This window comes from Ostrea edulis, chromosome 8 (genome assembly GCF_947568905.1).
Source record: "Ostrea edulis chromosome 8, xbOstEdul1.1, whole genome shotgun sequence".
Classification (NCBI taxonomy): domain Eukaryota; kingdom Metazoa; phylum Mollusca; class Bivalvia; order Ostreida; family Ostreidae; genus Ostrea; species Ostrea edulis.
Window position 1 is genome coordinate 75,860,410 of NC_079171.1, and position 17,530 is coordinate 75,877,939.

Consider the following 17,530-nt stretch of genomic DNA (forward strand, 5'->3'; position numbering starts at 1 on the left):
TCTGTGTGATGTATCTGTGTGATGTGTCTGTGTGATGTGTCTGTGTGATGTGTCTGTGTGATGTATCTGTGTGATGTGTCTGTGTCTGTGTGATGTGTCTGTGTGATGTGTCTGTGTGATGTGTCTGTGTGATGTGTTTGTGTGATGTGTCTGTGTGATGTGTCTGTGTGTTGTGTCTGTGTGATGTGTCTGTGTGATGTGTGTGTGTGATGTATCTGTGTGATGTGTCTGTGTGTTGTGTCTGTGTGATGTGTCTGTGTGATGTATCTGTGTGATGTGTCTGTGTGTTGTGTCTGTGTGATGTGTCTGTGTGTTGTGTCTGTGTGATGTGTCTGTGTGATGTGTGTGTGTGATGTATCTGTGTGATGTGTCTGTGTGATGTGTTTGTGTGATGTGTCTGTGTGATGTGTCTGTGTGATGTATCTGTGTGATGTGTCTGTGTGATGTGTCTGTGTGATGTGTCTGTGTCTGTGTGTTGTGTCTGTGTGATGTGTCTGTGTGATGTGTCTGTGTGATGTGTCTGTGTGTTGTGTCTGTGTGATGTGTCTGTGTGATGTGTCTGTGTGTTGTGTCTGTGTGATGTGTGTGTGATGTATCTGTGTGATGTATCTGTGTGATGTGTCTGTGTGATGTGTTTGTGTGATGTGTCTGTGTGATGTGTCTGTGTGATGTGTCTGTGTGATGTGTCTGTGTGATGTGTCTGTGTGATGTGTGTGTGATGTGTCTGTGTGATGTATCTGTGTGATGTGTCTGTGTGATGTGTTTGTGTGATGTGTCTGTGTGATGTGTCTGTATCTGTGTGATGTGTCTGTGTGATGTGTGTGTGATGTATCTGTGTGATGTGTCTGTGTGATGTGTCTGTGTGATGTGTGTGTGATGTGTCTGTGTGATGTGTCTGTGTGATGTATCTGTGTGATGTGTTTGTGTGATGTGTCTGTGTGATGTGTCTGTATCTGTGTGATGTGTCTGTGTGATGTGTGTGTGATGTATCTGTGTGATGTGTCTGTGTGATGTGTTTGTGTGATGTGTCTGTGTGATGTGTCTGTGTGATGTGTCTGTGTGTTGTGTCTGTGTGATGTGTCTGTGTGATGTGTGTGTGTGATGTATCTGTGTGATGTGTCTGTGTGTTGTGTCTGTGTGATGTGTCTGTGTGATGTATCTGTGTGATGTGTCTGTGTGTTGTGTCTGTGTGATGTGTCTGTGTGTTGTGTCTGTGTGATGTGTCTGTGTGATGTGTGTGTGTGATGTATCTGTGTGATGTGTCTGTGTGATGTGTTTGTGTGATGTGTCTGTGTGATGTGTCTGTGTCTGTGTGATGTATCTGTGTGATGTGTCTGTGTGATGTGTCTGTGTGATGTGTCTGTGTGATGTATCTGTGTGATGTGTCTGTGTGATGTGTCTGTGTGATGTGTCTGTGTGATGTATCTGTGTGATGTGTCTGTGTCTGTGTGATGTGTCTGTGTGATGTGTCTGTGTGATGTGTCTGTGTGATGTGTTTGTGTGATGTGTCTGTGTGATGTGTCTGTGTGTTGTGTCTGTGTGATGTGTCTGTGTGATGTGTCTGTGTGATGTGTCTGTGTGATGTGTCTGTGTGATGTGTCTGTGTGATGTGTCTGTGTGATGTGTGTGTGATGTGTCTGTGTGATGTATCTGTGTGATGTGTCTGTGTGATGTGTTTGTGTGATGTGTCTGTGTGATGTGTCTGTATCTGTGTGATGTGTCTGTGTGATGTGTGTGTGATGTATCTGTGTGATGTGTCTGTGTGATGTGTCTGTGTGATGTGTGTGTGATGTGTCTGTGTGATGTGTCTGTGTGATGTATCTGTGTGATGTGTTTGTGTGATGTGTCTGTGTGATGTGTCTGTATCTGTGTGATGTGTCTGTGTGATGTGTGTGTGATGTATCTGTGTGATGTGTCTGTGTGATGTGTTTGTGTGATGTGTCTGTGTGATGTGTCTGTATCTGTGTGATGTGTCTGTGTGATGTATCTGTATCTGTGTGATGTGTCTGTATCTGTGTGATGTGTCTGTGTGATGTGTCTGTGTGATGTATCTGTGTGATGTGTCTGTGTGATGTATCTGTGTGATGTATCTGTGTGTTGTGTCTGTGTGATGTGTCTGTGTGATGTGTTTGTGTGATGTGTCTGTGTGATGTGTCTGTGTGATGTGTCTGTATCTGTGTGATGTGTCTGTGTGATGTATCTGTATCTGTGTGATGTGTCTGTGTGATGTGTCTGTATCTGTGTGATGTGTCTGTGTGATGTATCTGTGTGATGTGTCTGTGTGATGTGTCTGTGTCTGTGTGATGTGTCTGTGTGATGTGTCTGTGTGATGTATCTGTGTGATGTGTCTGTGTGATGTATCTGTGTGATGTATCTGTGTGTTGTGTCTGTGTGATGTGTCTGTGTCTGTGTGATGTATCTGTGTGATGTGTCTGTGTGATGTATCTGTGTGATGTGTCTGTGTGATGTGTCTGTGTGATGTGTCTGTGTGATGTGTCTGTGTGATGTGTCTGTGTGATGTGTCTGTGTGATGTGTCTGTGTGATGTGTGTGTGATGTATCTGTGTCTGTGTGATGTATCTGTGTGATGTATCTGTGTGATGTGTCTGTATCTGTGTGATGTGTCTGTGTGATGTATCTGTGTGATGTGTCTGTGTCTGTGTAATGTGTCTGTGTGATGTGTCTGTGTCTGTGTGATGTATCTGTGTGATGTGTCTGTGTCTGTGTGATGTGTGTGTGTGATGTATCTGTGTGATGTGTCTGTGTGATGTGTCTGTGTGATGTATCTGTGTGATGTGTCTGTGTGATGTGTCTGTGTGATGTGTCTGTGTGATGTGTCTGTGTGATGTGTCTGTGTGATGTGTCTGTGTGATGTGTCTGTGTGATGTGTCTGTGTGATGTGTGTGTGTGATGTATCTGTGTGATGTGTGTGTGTGATGTGTGTGTGTGATGTATCTGTGTGATGTGTCTGTGTGATGTGTCTGTGTGATGTGTCTGTGTCTGTGTGATGTATCTGTGTGATGTGTCTGTGTGATGTATCTGTGTGATGTGTCTGTGTCTGTGTGATGTGTCTGTGTGATGTGTCTGTGTGATGTGTCTGTGTGATGTGTCTGTGTGATGTGTCTGTGTGATGTATCTGTGTGATGTGTCTGTGTGATGTGTCTGTGTGATGTGTATGTGTGATGTGTATGTGTGATGTGTCTGTGTGATGTGTCTGTGTGATGTGTCTGTGTGATGTGTCTGTGTATGTGTGATGTGTCTGTGTGATGTATCTGTGTGATGTATCTGTGTGATGTGTCTGTGTGATGTGTCTGTGTGATGTGTCTGTGTGATGTGTCTGTGTGATGTGTGTGTGTGATGTGTGATGCATCTGTGTGATGTATCTGTGTGATGTGTGTGTGATGTATCTGTGTGATGTGTCTGTGTGATGTATCTGTGTGATGTGTCTGTGTGATGTGTCTGTGTGATGTGTGTGTGATGTATCTGTGTGATGTATCTGTGTGATGTGTCTGTGTGATGTGTCTGTGTCTGTGTGATGTGTCTGTGTGATGTGTCTGTGTGATGTGTCTGTGTGATGTATCTGTGTGATGTGTCTGTGTGATGTGTCTGTGTGATGTGTCTGTGTGATGTATCTGTGTGATGTGTCTGTGTGATGTATCTGTGTGATGTATCTGTGTGATGTGTCTGTGTCTGTGTGATGTATCTGTGTGATGTATCTGTGTGATGTATCTGTGTGATGTGTCTGTGTGATGTGTCTGTGTCTGTGTGATGTGTCTGTGTGATGTATCTGTGTGATGTATCTGTGTGATGTGTCTGTGTCTGTGTGATGTATCTGTGTGATGTATCTGTGTGATGTATCTGTGTGATGTGTCTGTGTGATGTGTCTGTGTCTGTGTGATGTGTCTGTGTGATGTGTCTGTGTGATGTGTCTGTGTGATGTGTTTGTGTGATGTGTCTGTGTGATGTGTCTGTGTGATGTATCTGTGTGATGTGTCTGTGTGATGTATCTGTGTGATGTGTCTGTGTGATGTGTCTGTGTGATGTATCTGTGTGATGTGTCTGTGTGATGTGTCTGTGTGATGTGTCTGTGTGATGTATCTGTGTGATGTATCTGTGTGATGTGTCTGTGTCTGTGTGATGTGTCTGTGTGATGTGTCTGTGTGATGTATCTGTGTGATGTATCTGTGTGATGTGTCTGTGTCTGTGTGATGTGTCTGTGTGATGTGTCTGTGTGATGTGTCTGTGTGATGTATCTGTGTGATGTGTCTGTGTGATGTATCTGTGTGATGTGTGTGTGTCTGTGTGTTGTGTCTGTGTGATGTGTCTGTGTGATGTGTCTGTGTGATGTGTCTGTGTGATGTATCTGTGTGATGTATCTGTGTGATGTGTCTGTATCTGTGTGATGTGTCTGTGTGATGTATCTGTGTGATGTATCTGTGTGATGTATCTGTGTGATGTGTCTGTGTGATGTGTCTGTGTGATGTGTCTGTGTGATGTGTCTGTGTCTGTGTGATGTGTCTGTGTGATGTATCTGTGTGATGTGTCTGTATCTGTGTGATGTGTCTGTGTGATGTATCTGTGTGATGTATCTGTGTGATGTATCTGTGTGATGTGTCTGTGTGATGTGTCTGTGTCTGTGTGATGTGTCTGTGTGATGTATCTGTGTGATGTATCTGTGTGATGTGTCTGTGTCTGTGTGATGTATCTGTGTGATGTATCTGTGTGATGTATCTGTGTGATGTGTCTGTGTGATGTGTCTGTGTCTGTGTGATGTGTCTGTGTGATGTGTCTGTGTGATGTGTCTGTGTGATGTGTTTGTGTGATGTGTCTGTGTGATGTGTCTGTGTGATGTATCTGTGTGATGTGTCTGTGTGATGTATCTGTGTGATGTGTCTGTGTGATGTGTCTGTGTGATGTGTCTGTGTGATGTGTCTGTGTGATGTGTCTGTGTGATGTGTCTGTGTGATGTATCTGTGTGATGTATCTGTGTGATGTGTCTGTGTCTGTGTGATGTGTCTGTGTGATGTGTCTGTGTGATGTATCTGTGTGATGTATCTGTGTGATGTGTCTGTGTCTGTGTGATGTGTCTGTGTGATGTGTCTGTGTGATGTGTCTGTGTGATGTATCTGTGTGATGTGTCTGTGTGATGTATCTGTGTGATGTGTGTGTGTCTGTGTGTTGTGTCTGTGTGATGTGTCTGTGTGATGTGTCTGTGTGATGTGTCTGTGTGATGTGTCTGTGTGATGTATCTGTGTGATGTATCTGTGTGATGTGTCTGTATCTGTGTGATGTGTCTGTGTGATGTATCTGTGTGATGTATCTGTGTGATGTATCTGTGTGATGTGTCTGTGTGATGTGTCTGTGTGATGTGTCTGTGTGATGTGTCTGTGTCTGTGTGATGTGTGTGTGATGTATCTGTGTGATGTGTCTGTGTGATGTGTTTGTGTGATGTGTCTGTGTGATGTGTCTGTGTGATGTGTCTGTGTGTTGTGTCTGTGTGATGTGTCTGTGTGATGTGTGTGTGTGATGTATCTGTGTGATGTGTCTGTGTGTTGTGTCTGTGTGATGTGTCTGTGTGATGTATCTGTGTGATGTGTCTGTGTGTTGTGTCTGTGTGATGTGTCTGTGTGTTGTGTCTGTGTGATGTGTCTGTGTGATGTGTGTGTGTGATGTATCTGTGTGATGTGTCTGTGTGATGTGTTTGTGTGATGTGTCTGTGTGATGTGTCTGTGTCTGTGTGATGTATCTGTGTGATGTGTCTGTGTGATGTGTCTGTGTGATGTGTCTGTGTGATGTATCTGTGTGATGTGTCTGTGTGATGTGTCTGTGTGATGTGTCTGTGTGATGTATCTGTGTGATGTGTCTGTGTCTGTGTGATGTGTCTGTGTGATGTGTCTGTGTGATGTGTCTGTGTGATGTGTTTGTGTGATGTGTCTGTGTGATGTGTCTGTGTGTTGTGTCTGTGTGATGTGTCTGTGTGATGTGTCTGTGTGATGTGTCTGTGTGATGTGTCTGTGTGATGTGTCTGTGTGATGTGTCTGTGTGATGTGTGTGTGATGTGTCTGTGTGATGTATCTGTGTGATGTGTCTGTGTGATGTGTTTGTGTGATGTGTCTGTGTGATGTGTCTGTATCTGTGTGATGTGTCTGTGTGATGTGTGTGTGATGTATCTGTGTGATGTGTCTGTGTGATGTGTCTGTGTGATGTGTGTGTGATGTGTCTGTGTGATGTGTCTGTGTGATGTATCTGTGTGATGTGTTTGTGTGATGTGTCTGTGTGATGTGTCTGTATCTGTGTGATGTGTCTGTGTGATGTGTGTGTGATGTATCTGTGTGATGTGTCTGTGTGATGTGTTTGTGTGATGTGTCTGTGTGATGTGTCTGTATCTGTGTGATGTGTCTGTGTGATGTATCTGTATCTGTGTGATGTGTCTGTATCTGTGTGATGTGTCTGTGTGATGTGTCTGTGTGATGTATCTGTGTGATGTGTCTGTGTGATGTATCTGTGTGATGTATCTGTGTGTTGTGTCTGTGTGATGTGTCTGTGTGATGTGTCTGTATCTGTGTGATGTGTCTGTGTGATGTATCTGTATCTGTGTGATGTGTCTGTGTGATGTATCTGTGTGATGTGTCTGTGTGATGTGTCTGTGTCTGTGTGATGTGTCTGTGTGATGTGTCTGTGTGATGTATCTGTGTGATGTATCTGTGTGATGTATCTGTGTGATGTGTGTGTGATGTATCTGTGTGATGTGTCTGTGTGATGTGTCTGTGTGATGTGTCTGTGTGATGTGTCTGTATCTGTGTGATGTGTCTGTGTGATGTATCTGTGTGATGTGTCTGTGTGATGTGTCTGTGTCTGTGTGATGTGTCTGTGTGATGTGTCTGTGTGATGTATCTGTGTGATGTGTCTGTGTGATGTATCTGTGTGATGTATCTGTGTGTTGTGTCTGTGTGATGTGTCTGTGTCTGTGTGATGTATCTGTGTGATGTGTCTGTGTGATGTATCTGTGTGATGTGTCTGTGTGATGTGTCTGTGTGATGTGTCTGTGTGATGTGTCTGTGTGATGTGTCTGTGTGATGTGTCTGTGTGATGTGTCTGTGTGATGTGTGTGTGATGTATCTGTGTCTGTGTGATGTATCTGTGTGATGTATCTGTGTGATGTGTCTGTATCTGTGTGATGTGTCTGTGTGATGTATCTGTGTGATGTGTCTGTGTCTGTGTAATGTGTCTGTGTGATGTGTCTGTGTCTGTGTGATGTATCTGTGTGATGTGTCTGTGTCTGTGTGATGTGTGTGTGTGATGTATCTGTGTGATGTGTCTGTGTGATGTGTCTGTGTGATGTGTCTGTGTGATGTATCTGTGTGATGTGTCTGTGTGATGTGTCTGTGTGATGTGTCTGTGTGATGTATCTGTGTGATGTATCTGTGTGATGTGTCTGTGTGATGTGTGTGTGTCTGTGTGATGTGTCTGTGTGATGTGTCTGTGTGATGTGTCTGTGTGATGTATCTGTGTGATGTGTCTGTGTGATGTATCTGTGTGATGTGTCTGTGTGATGTGTCTGTGTCTGTGTGATGTGTCTGTGTGATGTGTCTGTGTGATGTATCTGTGTGATGTATCTGTGTGATGTGTCTGTGTCTGTGTGATGTGTCTGTGTGATGTGTCTGTGTGATGTGTCTGTGTGATGTATCTGTGTGATGTGTCTGTGTGATGTATCTGTGTGATGTGTGTGTGTCTGTGTGTTGTGTCTGTGTGATGTGTCTGTGTGATGTGTCTGTGTGATGTGTCTGTGTGATGTGTCTGTGTGATGTATCTGTGTGATGTATCTGTGTGATGTGTCTGTATCTGTGTGATGTGTCTGTGTGATGTATCTGTGTGATGTATCTGTGTGATGTATCTGTGTGATGTGTCTGTGTGATGTGTCTGTGTGATGTGTCTGTGTGATGTGTCTGTGTCTGTGTGATGTGTGTGTGTGATGTATCTGTGTGATGTGTCTGTGTGATGTGTCTGTGTGATGTATCTGTGTGATGTATCTGTGTGATGTATCTGTGTGATGTGTCTGTGTGATGTGTCTGTGTGATGTGTCTGTGTGATGTGTCTGTGTCTGTGTGATGTGTGTGTGTGATGTATCTGTGTGATGTGTCTGTGTGATGTGTCTGTGTGATGTATCTGTGTGATGTATCTGTGTGATGTGTCTGTATCTGTGTGATGTGTCTGTGTGATGTATCTGTGTGATGTGTCTGTGTGATGTATCTGTGTGATGTGTCTGTGTGATGTGTCTGTGTGATGTATCTGTGTGATGTGTCTGTGTGATGTGTCTGTGTGATGTGTGTGTGTGATGTGTGATGCATCTGTGTGATGTATCTGTGTGATGTGTCTGTATCTGTGTGATGTGTCTGTGTGATGTATCTGTGTGATGTGTCTGTATCTGTGTGATGTGTCTGTGTGATGTGTCTGTGTGATGTGTCTGTGTGATGTGTCTGTGTCTGTGTGATGTATCTGTGTGATGTGTCTGTGTGATGTATCTGTGTGATGTGTCTGTATCTGTGTGATGTGTCTGTGTGATGTATCTGTGTGACGTATGATGTGTCTGTGTCTGTGTGATGTGTATGTGTGATGTGTCTGTGTGATGTGTCTGTGTGATGTGTCTGTGTGATGTGTGTGTGATGTATCTGTGTCTGTGTGATGTATCTGTGTGATGTATCTGTGTGATGTGTCTGTATCTGTGTGATGTGTCTGTGTGATGTATCTGTGTGATGTGTCTGTGTCTGTGTAATGTGTCTGTGTGATGTGTCTGTGTCTGTGTGATGTATCTGTGTGATGTGTCTGTGTCTGTGTGATGTGTGTGTGTGATGTATCTGTGTGATGTGTCTGTGTGATGTGTCTGTGTGATGTGTCTGTGTGATGTATCTGTGTGATGTGTCTGTGTGATGTGTCTGTGTCTGTGTGATGTGTCTGTGTGATGTGTCTGTGTGATGTGTGTGTGATGTGTCTGTGTGATGTGTCTGTGTGATGTATCTGTGTGATGTGTCTGTGTGATGTGTCTGTGTGATGTATCTGTGTGATGTATCTGTGTGATGTGTCTGTGTCTGTGTGATGTGTCTGTGTGATGTGTCTGTGTGATGTATCTGTGTGATGTATCTGTGTGATGTGTCTGTGTCTGTGTGATGTGTCTGTGTGATGTGTCTGTGTGATGTGTCTGTGTGATGTATCTGTGTGATGTGTCTGTGTGATGTATCTGTGTGATGTGTGTGTGTCTGTGTGTTGTGTCTGTGTGATGTGTCTGTGTGATGTGTCTGTGTGATGTGTCTGTGTGATGTGTCTGTGTGATGTATCTGTGTGATGTATCTGTGTGATGTGTCTGTATCTGTGTGATGTGTCTGTGTGATGTATCTGTGTGATGTGTCTGTGTGATGTATCTGTGTGATGTATCTGTGTGATGTATCTGTGTGATGTGTCTGTGTGATGTGTCTGTGTGATGTGTCTGTGTGATGTGTCTGTGTCTGTGTGATGTGTGTGTGTGATGTATCTGTGTGATGTGTCTGTGTGATGTGTCTGTGTGATGTATCTGTGTGATGTATCTGTGTGATGTATCTGTGTGATGTGTCTGTGTGATGTGTCTGTGTGATGTGTCTGTGTGATGTGTCTGTGTCTGTGTGATGTGTGTGTGTGATGTATCTGTGTGATGTGTCTGTGTGATGTGTCTGTGTGATGTATCTGTGTGATGTATCTGTGTGATGTGTCTGTATCTGTGTGATGTGTCTGTGTGATGTATCTGTGTGATGTGTCTGTGTGATGTATCTGTGTGATGTGTCTGTGTGATGTGTCTGTGTGATGTATCTGTGTGATGTGTCTGTGTGATGTGTCTGTGTGATGTGTGTGTGTGATGTGTGATGCATCTGTGTGATGTATCTGTGTGATGTGTCTGTATCTGTGTGATGTGTCTGTGTGATGTATCTGTGTGATGTGTCTGTATCTGTGTGATGTGTCTGTGTGATGTGTCTGTGTGATGTGTCTGTGTGATGTGTCTGTGTCTGTGTGATGTATCTGTGTGATGTGTCTGTGTGATGTATCTGTGTGATGTGTCTGTATCTGTGTGATGTGTCTGTGTGATGTATCTGTGTGACGTATGATGTGTCTGTGTCTGTGTGATGTGTATGTGTGATGTGTCTGTGTGATGTGTCTGTGTGTTGTATCTGTGTGATGTGTCTGTGTGATGTGTCTGTGTGATGTATCTGTGTGATGTGTCTGTATCTGTGTGATGTGTCTGTGTGATGTGTCTGTGTGATGTGTCTGTGTGATGTGTCTGTGTCTGTGTGATGTGTCTGTGTGATGTGTCTGTGTGATGTGTCTGTGTGATGTGTCTGTGTGATGTGTCTGTGTGATGTATCTGTGTGATGTATCTGTGTGTTGTGTCTGTGTGTTGTGTCTGTGTGATGTATCTGTGTGATGTGTCTGTGTGATGTATCTGTGTGATGTGTCTGTATCTGTGTGATGTATCTGTGTGATGTGTCTGTATCTGTGTGATGTGTCTGTGTGATGTATCTGTGTGATGTGTCTGTATCTGTGTGATGTGTCTGTGTGATGTGTCTGTGTGATGTGTCTGTGTGATGTGTCTGTGTGATGTATCTGTGTGATGTGTCTGTGTGATGTATCTGTGTGATGTGTCTGTGTGATGTGTCTGTGTGATGTGTCTGTGTGATGTATCTGTGTGATGTGTCTGTGTCTGTGTGATGTGTCTGTGTGATGTGTCTGTGTGATGTATCTGTGTGATGTCTGTCTGATGTATCTGTGTGATGTATCTGTGTGATGTGTCTGTGTGATGTGTCTGTGTCTGTGTGATGTGTCTGTGTGATGTATCTGTGTGATGTGTCTGTGTGATGTATCTGTGTGATGTGTCTGTGTGATGTGTCTGTGTCTGTGTGATGTGTCTGTGTGATGTATCTGTGTGATGTGTCTGTGTGATGTGTCTGTGTGATGTATCTGTGTGATGTATCTGTGTGATGTGTCTGTGTGATGTGTCTGTGTCTGTGTGTCTGTGTCTGTGTGATGTGTCTGTGTGATGTGTCTGTGTGATGTATCTGTGTGATGTGTCTGTGTGATGTGTCTGTGTGATGTGTCTGTGTGATGTGTGTGTGTGATGTGTCTGTGTCTGAGATTTACCTGTGTTTTTGTGACTAAGTGTGATATGCGTTAATTTTATTTTTTATTTGAGTATTCACGTGAATAAATTTCATTTACCTGGGTTGGTGTAACTTTGAATGATTGACCTGTATGAGTGTGACTGAGTTTTTTACCTGGATCAGTGTGACTGTGAGGCAGCACAAACACGTACAACATGTTGTCCGAGTTCCACTTGCCCTCAGGGTATGTGACCCGCCAGCCCTGTTTCCATGCTCCCCCATCCGGATTGTCGAACTTCAGTTCCTCGTAAACCTTCAACATCTTCAAATACAAGACAAATGAAAGAAAAAATTGAGCTCACATACCCCACGCTCCAACATACCCCACGCTCCAACATACTCCACACTCCAACATTGCTTGACAATCCCTCACATGATAAATGGTATTAAATGTTATGCATTACTGATGAGCAATCTGACAAAAATCATAATAAACAAAAGACCAAATTATTTTCTTTTTGTAAAATGAACAAGAGTACCACAAACGGTACATAATACGCGCGTGAAATGCTTACATAGGGTGTTTTTCTTGTGCTATTATTTGTATAACTTTGCTTCAGGTAGTATCAGCCATCATGAGGCTGTGACAAACTTTCATATGAACAAAGGGTCTTAGCTTAAAAATTGAGATTTCCTCAAAATGGACCAAGTTCAACAATCTGTAATTTTTTTCAAAAATGGAAGAAAATCAAAATCCTTCCCCAGATGCACATCTTCAATACCCATACAAACAATCCACAAAATAAGATGGTCCTCACTTGAAAACTGTGGGAAGAGTTGGACGGACAAATTATGTACCCTCCATAGAATATTAATTTCCAAGTAGACCAAGTTCAACAACCTGTAATTTTCTCAAAATTTGTAGAAAATCAAAATCCATCCCACATGCACATCTTCAATACCCATACAAACACTCCACAAAATAAGAAAGCTCTCACTTTAAAACTGTGGGAGGAGTAGGGCGGACAAATTAAGTACCCTCCATATAATAATCATTTCCAAATAAACGGGCAAAACTCCTGGAAAAAAGGTAGAAATGGATCAAAATTGCAGTATGATCTAGAGTGACCCACAAAGAAGCTACACAGCAAATTTCAGCATGATATGTGAAAGGGAAATGAAATTATAAAGAGAAAACCCCGAACGGACGGACGGACATATAGACATCGCTGTACCATAATACGTCCCGTCTAAAGACGGGCATATAAAAAGTGAGCAAGCTCACATACCCCAGGCTCCAACATTGCTTGACAAATACCTCACATTTATAATGAATGGTAATGCTATGCATTACTGCAAGAACAGCACAGATGGGCTCGAAATTCTAAGTTCAAAAGGAGCATAACTCCCAGTAAAATTATTGAATCAGAATTTTCTGGGAATATGCACATCCACAAAGTGTGTCCTTATTGAATATAAAGTTTCATGAAATTCTGTTGAGTGGCCTCAGAGGAGTTGCACTGACAAGAACAGGACAGACGGACTCGAAATTCTAAGTTCAAAAGGAGCATAACTCCCAGAAAAATTATTGAATCAGAATTTTCTGGGAATATGCACATCTACATCTACAAAGTGTGTCCTTATTGAATATAAAGTTTCATGAAATTCTGTTCAGCGGTCTCAGAGGAGTTGCACTGACAGAAAAGGGACTGATTTACAGACTGACGGACAGGTTTGTATGTCGGCTCAGGGGTTCGGACCTGTATTGACCTGTATGTTGGCCCAGAGCTTTAGTCCTGTACTGACCTGTATGTCGGCCTGGGAGTTCGGACCTGTATTGACCTGTATATCAGTCCAGGGGTTCGGACCTGTATTGATTTGTATGTCAGCCCGGGGGTTCAGTCCTGTACTGACCTGTATGTCGGCCCGGGGGTTCAGACCTGTACTGACCTGTATGTCGGCCCGGGGGTTCGGACCGTCCGCCAGACTACACGTGTCGCCGCTCAGTTTAACCTCTTCTACAGGTCTAAACTCCACGACTTTGTTCTCAATGCCCTTGTCCTTCAGATCACCCTCGCTGTCCTTGACCTCACTGCCCTTCAGAACATCACCAAGGTCGTCTATGTTGTCTTTCTGATCCAGCACTTTCTGTAGTTTTTCTAGCACGGCTTCGTCCCCGTGACTCATCGTTCGGACGTAGTCTTTGATCTCTTGAATAGTGTGTTGATTCTTTAGTATATCTGACCGAATCCTAGCAATCTTGCCTTCAATCAGCCTCTGATGAAATGGAAAAATACAAAAGTTCTTTTATCAAGGAGGAATGCTACACCACAGAAATTAAATATAAATGAAAAGTGGAGGATATGTGCAATAATAATGCAGAGCTCCAGATAATTTTTCGCCACAAAGAGTATTTACTCCCTGATTTTCAAATCAATGAGTATTTTGCTTTTCAGAAAAATTCAAAAGTGTATTTTTTTAATTTACTGATTATTGTTGCTCTAGCTTTTACACAGAAGATGTCACCAGATAAACAATACCCCCTGGGACTTTTTCCAACCCTCAGGAATTAAGAGACACGCCCCCTTTAGATACGGTCTACCTCATCCCCTGGGCCGTTAGTGTCCATTATGAGGATTAGTAACGCTTGACCGATCACACTTGCCCAGGGCTATTAGTGTCCATTATGAGGATTAGTAATGCTTGACCGATCACACTTGCCCTGGGCTGTTAGCTTTCATTATGAGGATTAGTGACGCTTGACCGATCACACTTGCCCTGGACTATTAGTGTCCATTATGAGGATTAGTGATGCTTGACCAATCACACCTACAACTAGCAGAGTCACTATCTCATATGAAAGCCATTAATGAACAATTTGCTAATTGTACTTATTTTATACATGTATCTTTCATAAAATTCACTTTAACGGGCAGCTTGGGTACATCACATTAACACAACTTAAGATAAACTCTTCCATGGCATGTTTATAAGCCTTGTATTTTTGGAATATTGATATCATTGATATATTGAATATTGTTAAACGTCCCTCTTGAGAATTTTTCACTCATGTGGAGACGCCACCATTGCCAGTGAAGGGCTGCAAAATTTAGGCCTATGCTTGGCGCTTATGGCCATTGAGCAGGGAGAGATCTTTATCATGCCTAGGTCTAAATTTTGCTGCCCTTCACCAGCCATATGAGTGTAAAAATTCTCGAGAGGGACGTTAAACAATATTCAGTCGATCAATCATTAACATCATTAGAATCAAACAATGGAATTGAACTCAATACGCCTCAGACAATATTTTAACACTTTGTGAGATTTATAAAATATACTAATTGGGTTCATATAATATCTATACAGAGGAATGCTAAATGTGTGTTTACAATTCGATAAGTGGGTTTTACAAAATGACGTTTTAGAAAATTGACTACCTGGTAGTACCATTGGACTGACTATAAAACAAATGTCAATCTGTCCGTCAGACTTTTAACCAGTCATGAACTGCCAGGCATCGGACTGACTATAAAACAAATGTCAATCTGTCCGTCAGACTTTTAACCAGTCATGAACTGCCAGGCATCGGACTGACTATAAAACAAATGTCAATCTGTCCGCCAGACTTTTAACCAGTCATGAACTGCCAGGCATCGGACTGACTATAAAACAAATGTCAATCTGTCCGCCAGACTTTTAACCAGTCATGAACTGCCAGGCATCGGACTGACTATAAAACAAATGTCAATCTGTCCGCCAGACTTTTAACCAGTCATGAACTGCCAGGCATATGCTAATTTCGAACCAGTGGCAAAATGTTCTTCATTTTGCATTTTATCTATTAAACTATCTTTTTAATATCATATTCTAATCTGCAACTAATTGACTGACGTTAAACAAACAAGTGGAACCCCGTTATTACGTTCCCCCTTTATTACGTTAGTCCGCATATTACGTTGGAATTTCAAAGCACAAAACCATTTCTTAACAAACCTATATAAAATAGACCTCATTATTACGTTGTCCCAAAATGCCGGGACTCGGTATTACGTTGTAAAAATTCCGACAAAAACGTAATAAACCCCTAATTATTCAATAGTGATTCTCAAAATAATAAGCCATTCACACCTTGACTGCCTGAGGCAGTCACCATGTAAATTTCCTGGTCTGTTTGGGGATTAGAGACGCTTGACTGATCATGCTTCGATAGATCTAGCGACATCAATACAGGTGAATACCCCGTATAGAAGCCAGTGATAAACAATTAAATAATGTTTATTTAGAAATTGTACTCTATTTTTCATATTTTCATAACCATAATCAAAGAAATAATTTCTCAACCACTTGCATGTTCAGCATAGTGTGATTACCTTCACTATTAAAACTCTATTCACGGACAGCTTTGGTACCAAACAAGAAAGACAAGATTTATCGTGGCAATGTTACAACTGCTTGGGTAACTGCTTGGACATAGGTGACTAAAGGTGTTCAATTAAAAAAATTGTTCGTTGTTTGGACATGCAGCTTGGGTGTTCGTAAATCTCGTCCATACATACACAAATCTATTGGCCGATTCGTGCACGGCATTTACCTCAGTGAATATTTTAAAATCCCTTGATGCGCACGTTATTTTAGTGCCATCATTTAGCGTTATAAATGAAATCTTCGTGCATCATTATATTTTTTTTATGTGGATTGCGCTTAAATTGTTCTCCGTGCATGTTTATCTTTGGTGAGAAGTGTGTAAGTGTTGGGTATCGTGTGCGTTTTGTGTCTATAGTTTTGTTGTTTTTTGGGTGGGATTTTTTTATTGTGTTGTGTATTGTGTAATTAGAGAACTTAATAAAAACGATGTTTTGTTATTTTTTTAATACGAATGTTGAATACGAACCGGAACGAGTTATTGAGAGAAATTTACATGAACGCATTGTTTTAAAGTTGAACAAAATGGCGGTCCAAACGATTGCAGAAAAAGCAATATTTATCAAAACATCCTTATGTATCCTACACCGAAATAAAGAAAAGGGATAAGAACATGAAGAATTACGGACATTAAAGATAAGATGTAAATAAAACAAAGTATCATAGTCTTTTAAACAAAGAAACAGTAAAGATATATTCACACCCCTTCACGGAGTACCAACGGACGATATACAATTTCCAAATGATATTTTTAACAGATTTCACTGGGAACGTTTATTACGTTGCCCCCGGTATTACGTATTTTATCGTGACAAAATGGAAAACGTAATAACGGGGTTCCACTGTACCTAGATTTCAGAGCTTGAAGCTAACTTTTTATGTCACCAGTCCACAGAAAAATTTACCAGTCCAACAGAGTTTTCCAGAAATAATGAAACATATTTCATTAATGTTATTAAAATGAAATTTAACTCAATATGCCTCAGACAATATTGTAACACTTAAATGTGGGATATATATTTACAAATCAGATTCATCTGATAGATCTACAGATCAAAGCATGCCAAATGTGTACATATGAAATAAGTATATTTTCCAAAATAATGCTTTAGAAAATTAACCAACTAGGTCCCATCCGAATGACTAAAACAAATGTATGTCAGTCCACCAGACTTTTAACCAGTCACAGACTGACGAGCATATATGTTAATTTCAAGCCCTGAGATTTTTTCCTTAGAACTACGAGTTTTAATACACAATATCAGGGATTCTAAGTAAAATTATGATTTTTACTCGGAGTCTGTGATGCGTCCGCAGGACTTGTCATATCAGACAAACTTGCATCCCACATGAATTTTCTGCATCTACGATGCAGATTCTTGCGTTAGTCACAACCCTGACCCGAGCTGATAGTGCCGACACACGGCCAGCGAGACGGAGTTCAAAATGTCACTCTTCTAGGAGATATCTGGTTCTAGGATTTAAGCAACCTGTGGGACTATAATGTGGGATTTATTTACAATGCCTAATTCCTGGAATTTTGTAAACTGTGGGTTCATAACCTGGGATGTACTTTACTGAACAGTGTATAGATCCTGGGATTTAGTAAGATGTAGGATTATAACGTGGCATAAGTGTATAGGTCCTGGGATTTAGTAACCTCTGGGATTGTAACGTGGGATGTATTTCACTAAACAGTGTGTATAGAACGAGGGATTTGTAACATGTGGGAATATAATGTGGGATCTACTTAGAGCGTCTAGATCCTGGGATTTTGTAACCTGTGGGATTATAACGTAGGATTTACTGAACACAACAGTGCATGTATAAGTCTTGGGATTTAGTAAGATGTAGGATTATAAGAGATTAACTTACAGCATCTAAATCTTCAGATTATAACGTGGGACCTATTTACAGCGTCTAGATCCTGGGATTTTGTAACCTGTGGGGTTATAATGTGGGATTTACTTACAGCGTCTAGATCCTGGG

The 17,530-nt window shown here is 41.8% G+C and overlaps 1 protein-coding gene across 4 annotated transcripts in view; it reads right to left on the minus strand.

The window, feature by feature from the left end:
• The window catches only part of LOC125667404 (alpha-mannosidase 2x-like), a 78,486-nt gene that overhangs the window by 60,333 nt on the left and 623 nt on the right, over nucleotides 1-17,530 (minus strand). For 2 of the 4 annotated variants that reach the window (XM_056146725.1, XM_056146729.1), the window contains exons 2-3: nucleotides 13,070-13,396; nucleotides 11,294-11,441 (exon numbers count right to left, since the gene is read on the minus strand). In XM_056146725.1, the coding sequence (XP_056002700.1) occupies nucleotides 11,294-11,441; nucleotides 13,070-13,396 (475 nt within the window). Of the gene's footprint in view, nucleotides 1-11,293; nucleotides 11,442-12,925; nucleotides 12,947-13,069; nucleotides 13,397-17,456; nucleotides 17,472-17,530 lie in introns of those variants that run through there. The other 2 variants (XM_056146726.1, XM_056146728.1) reach the window with 2 other exon arrangements.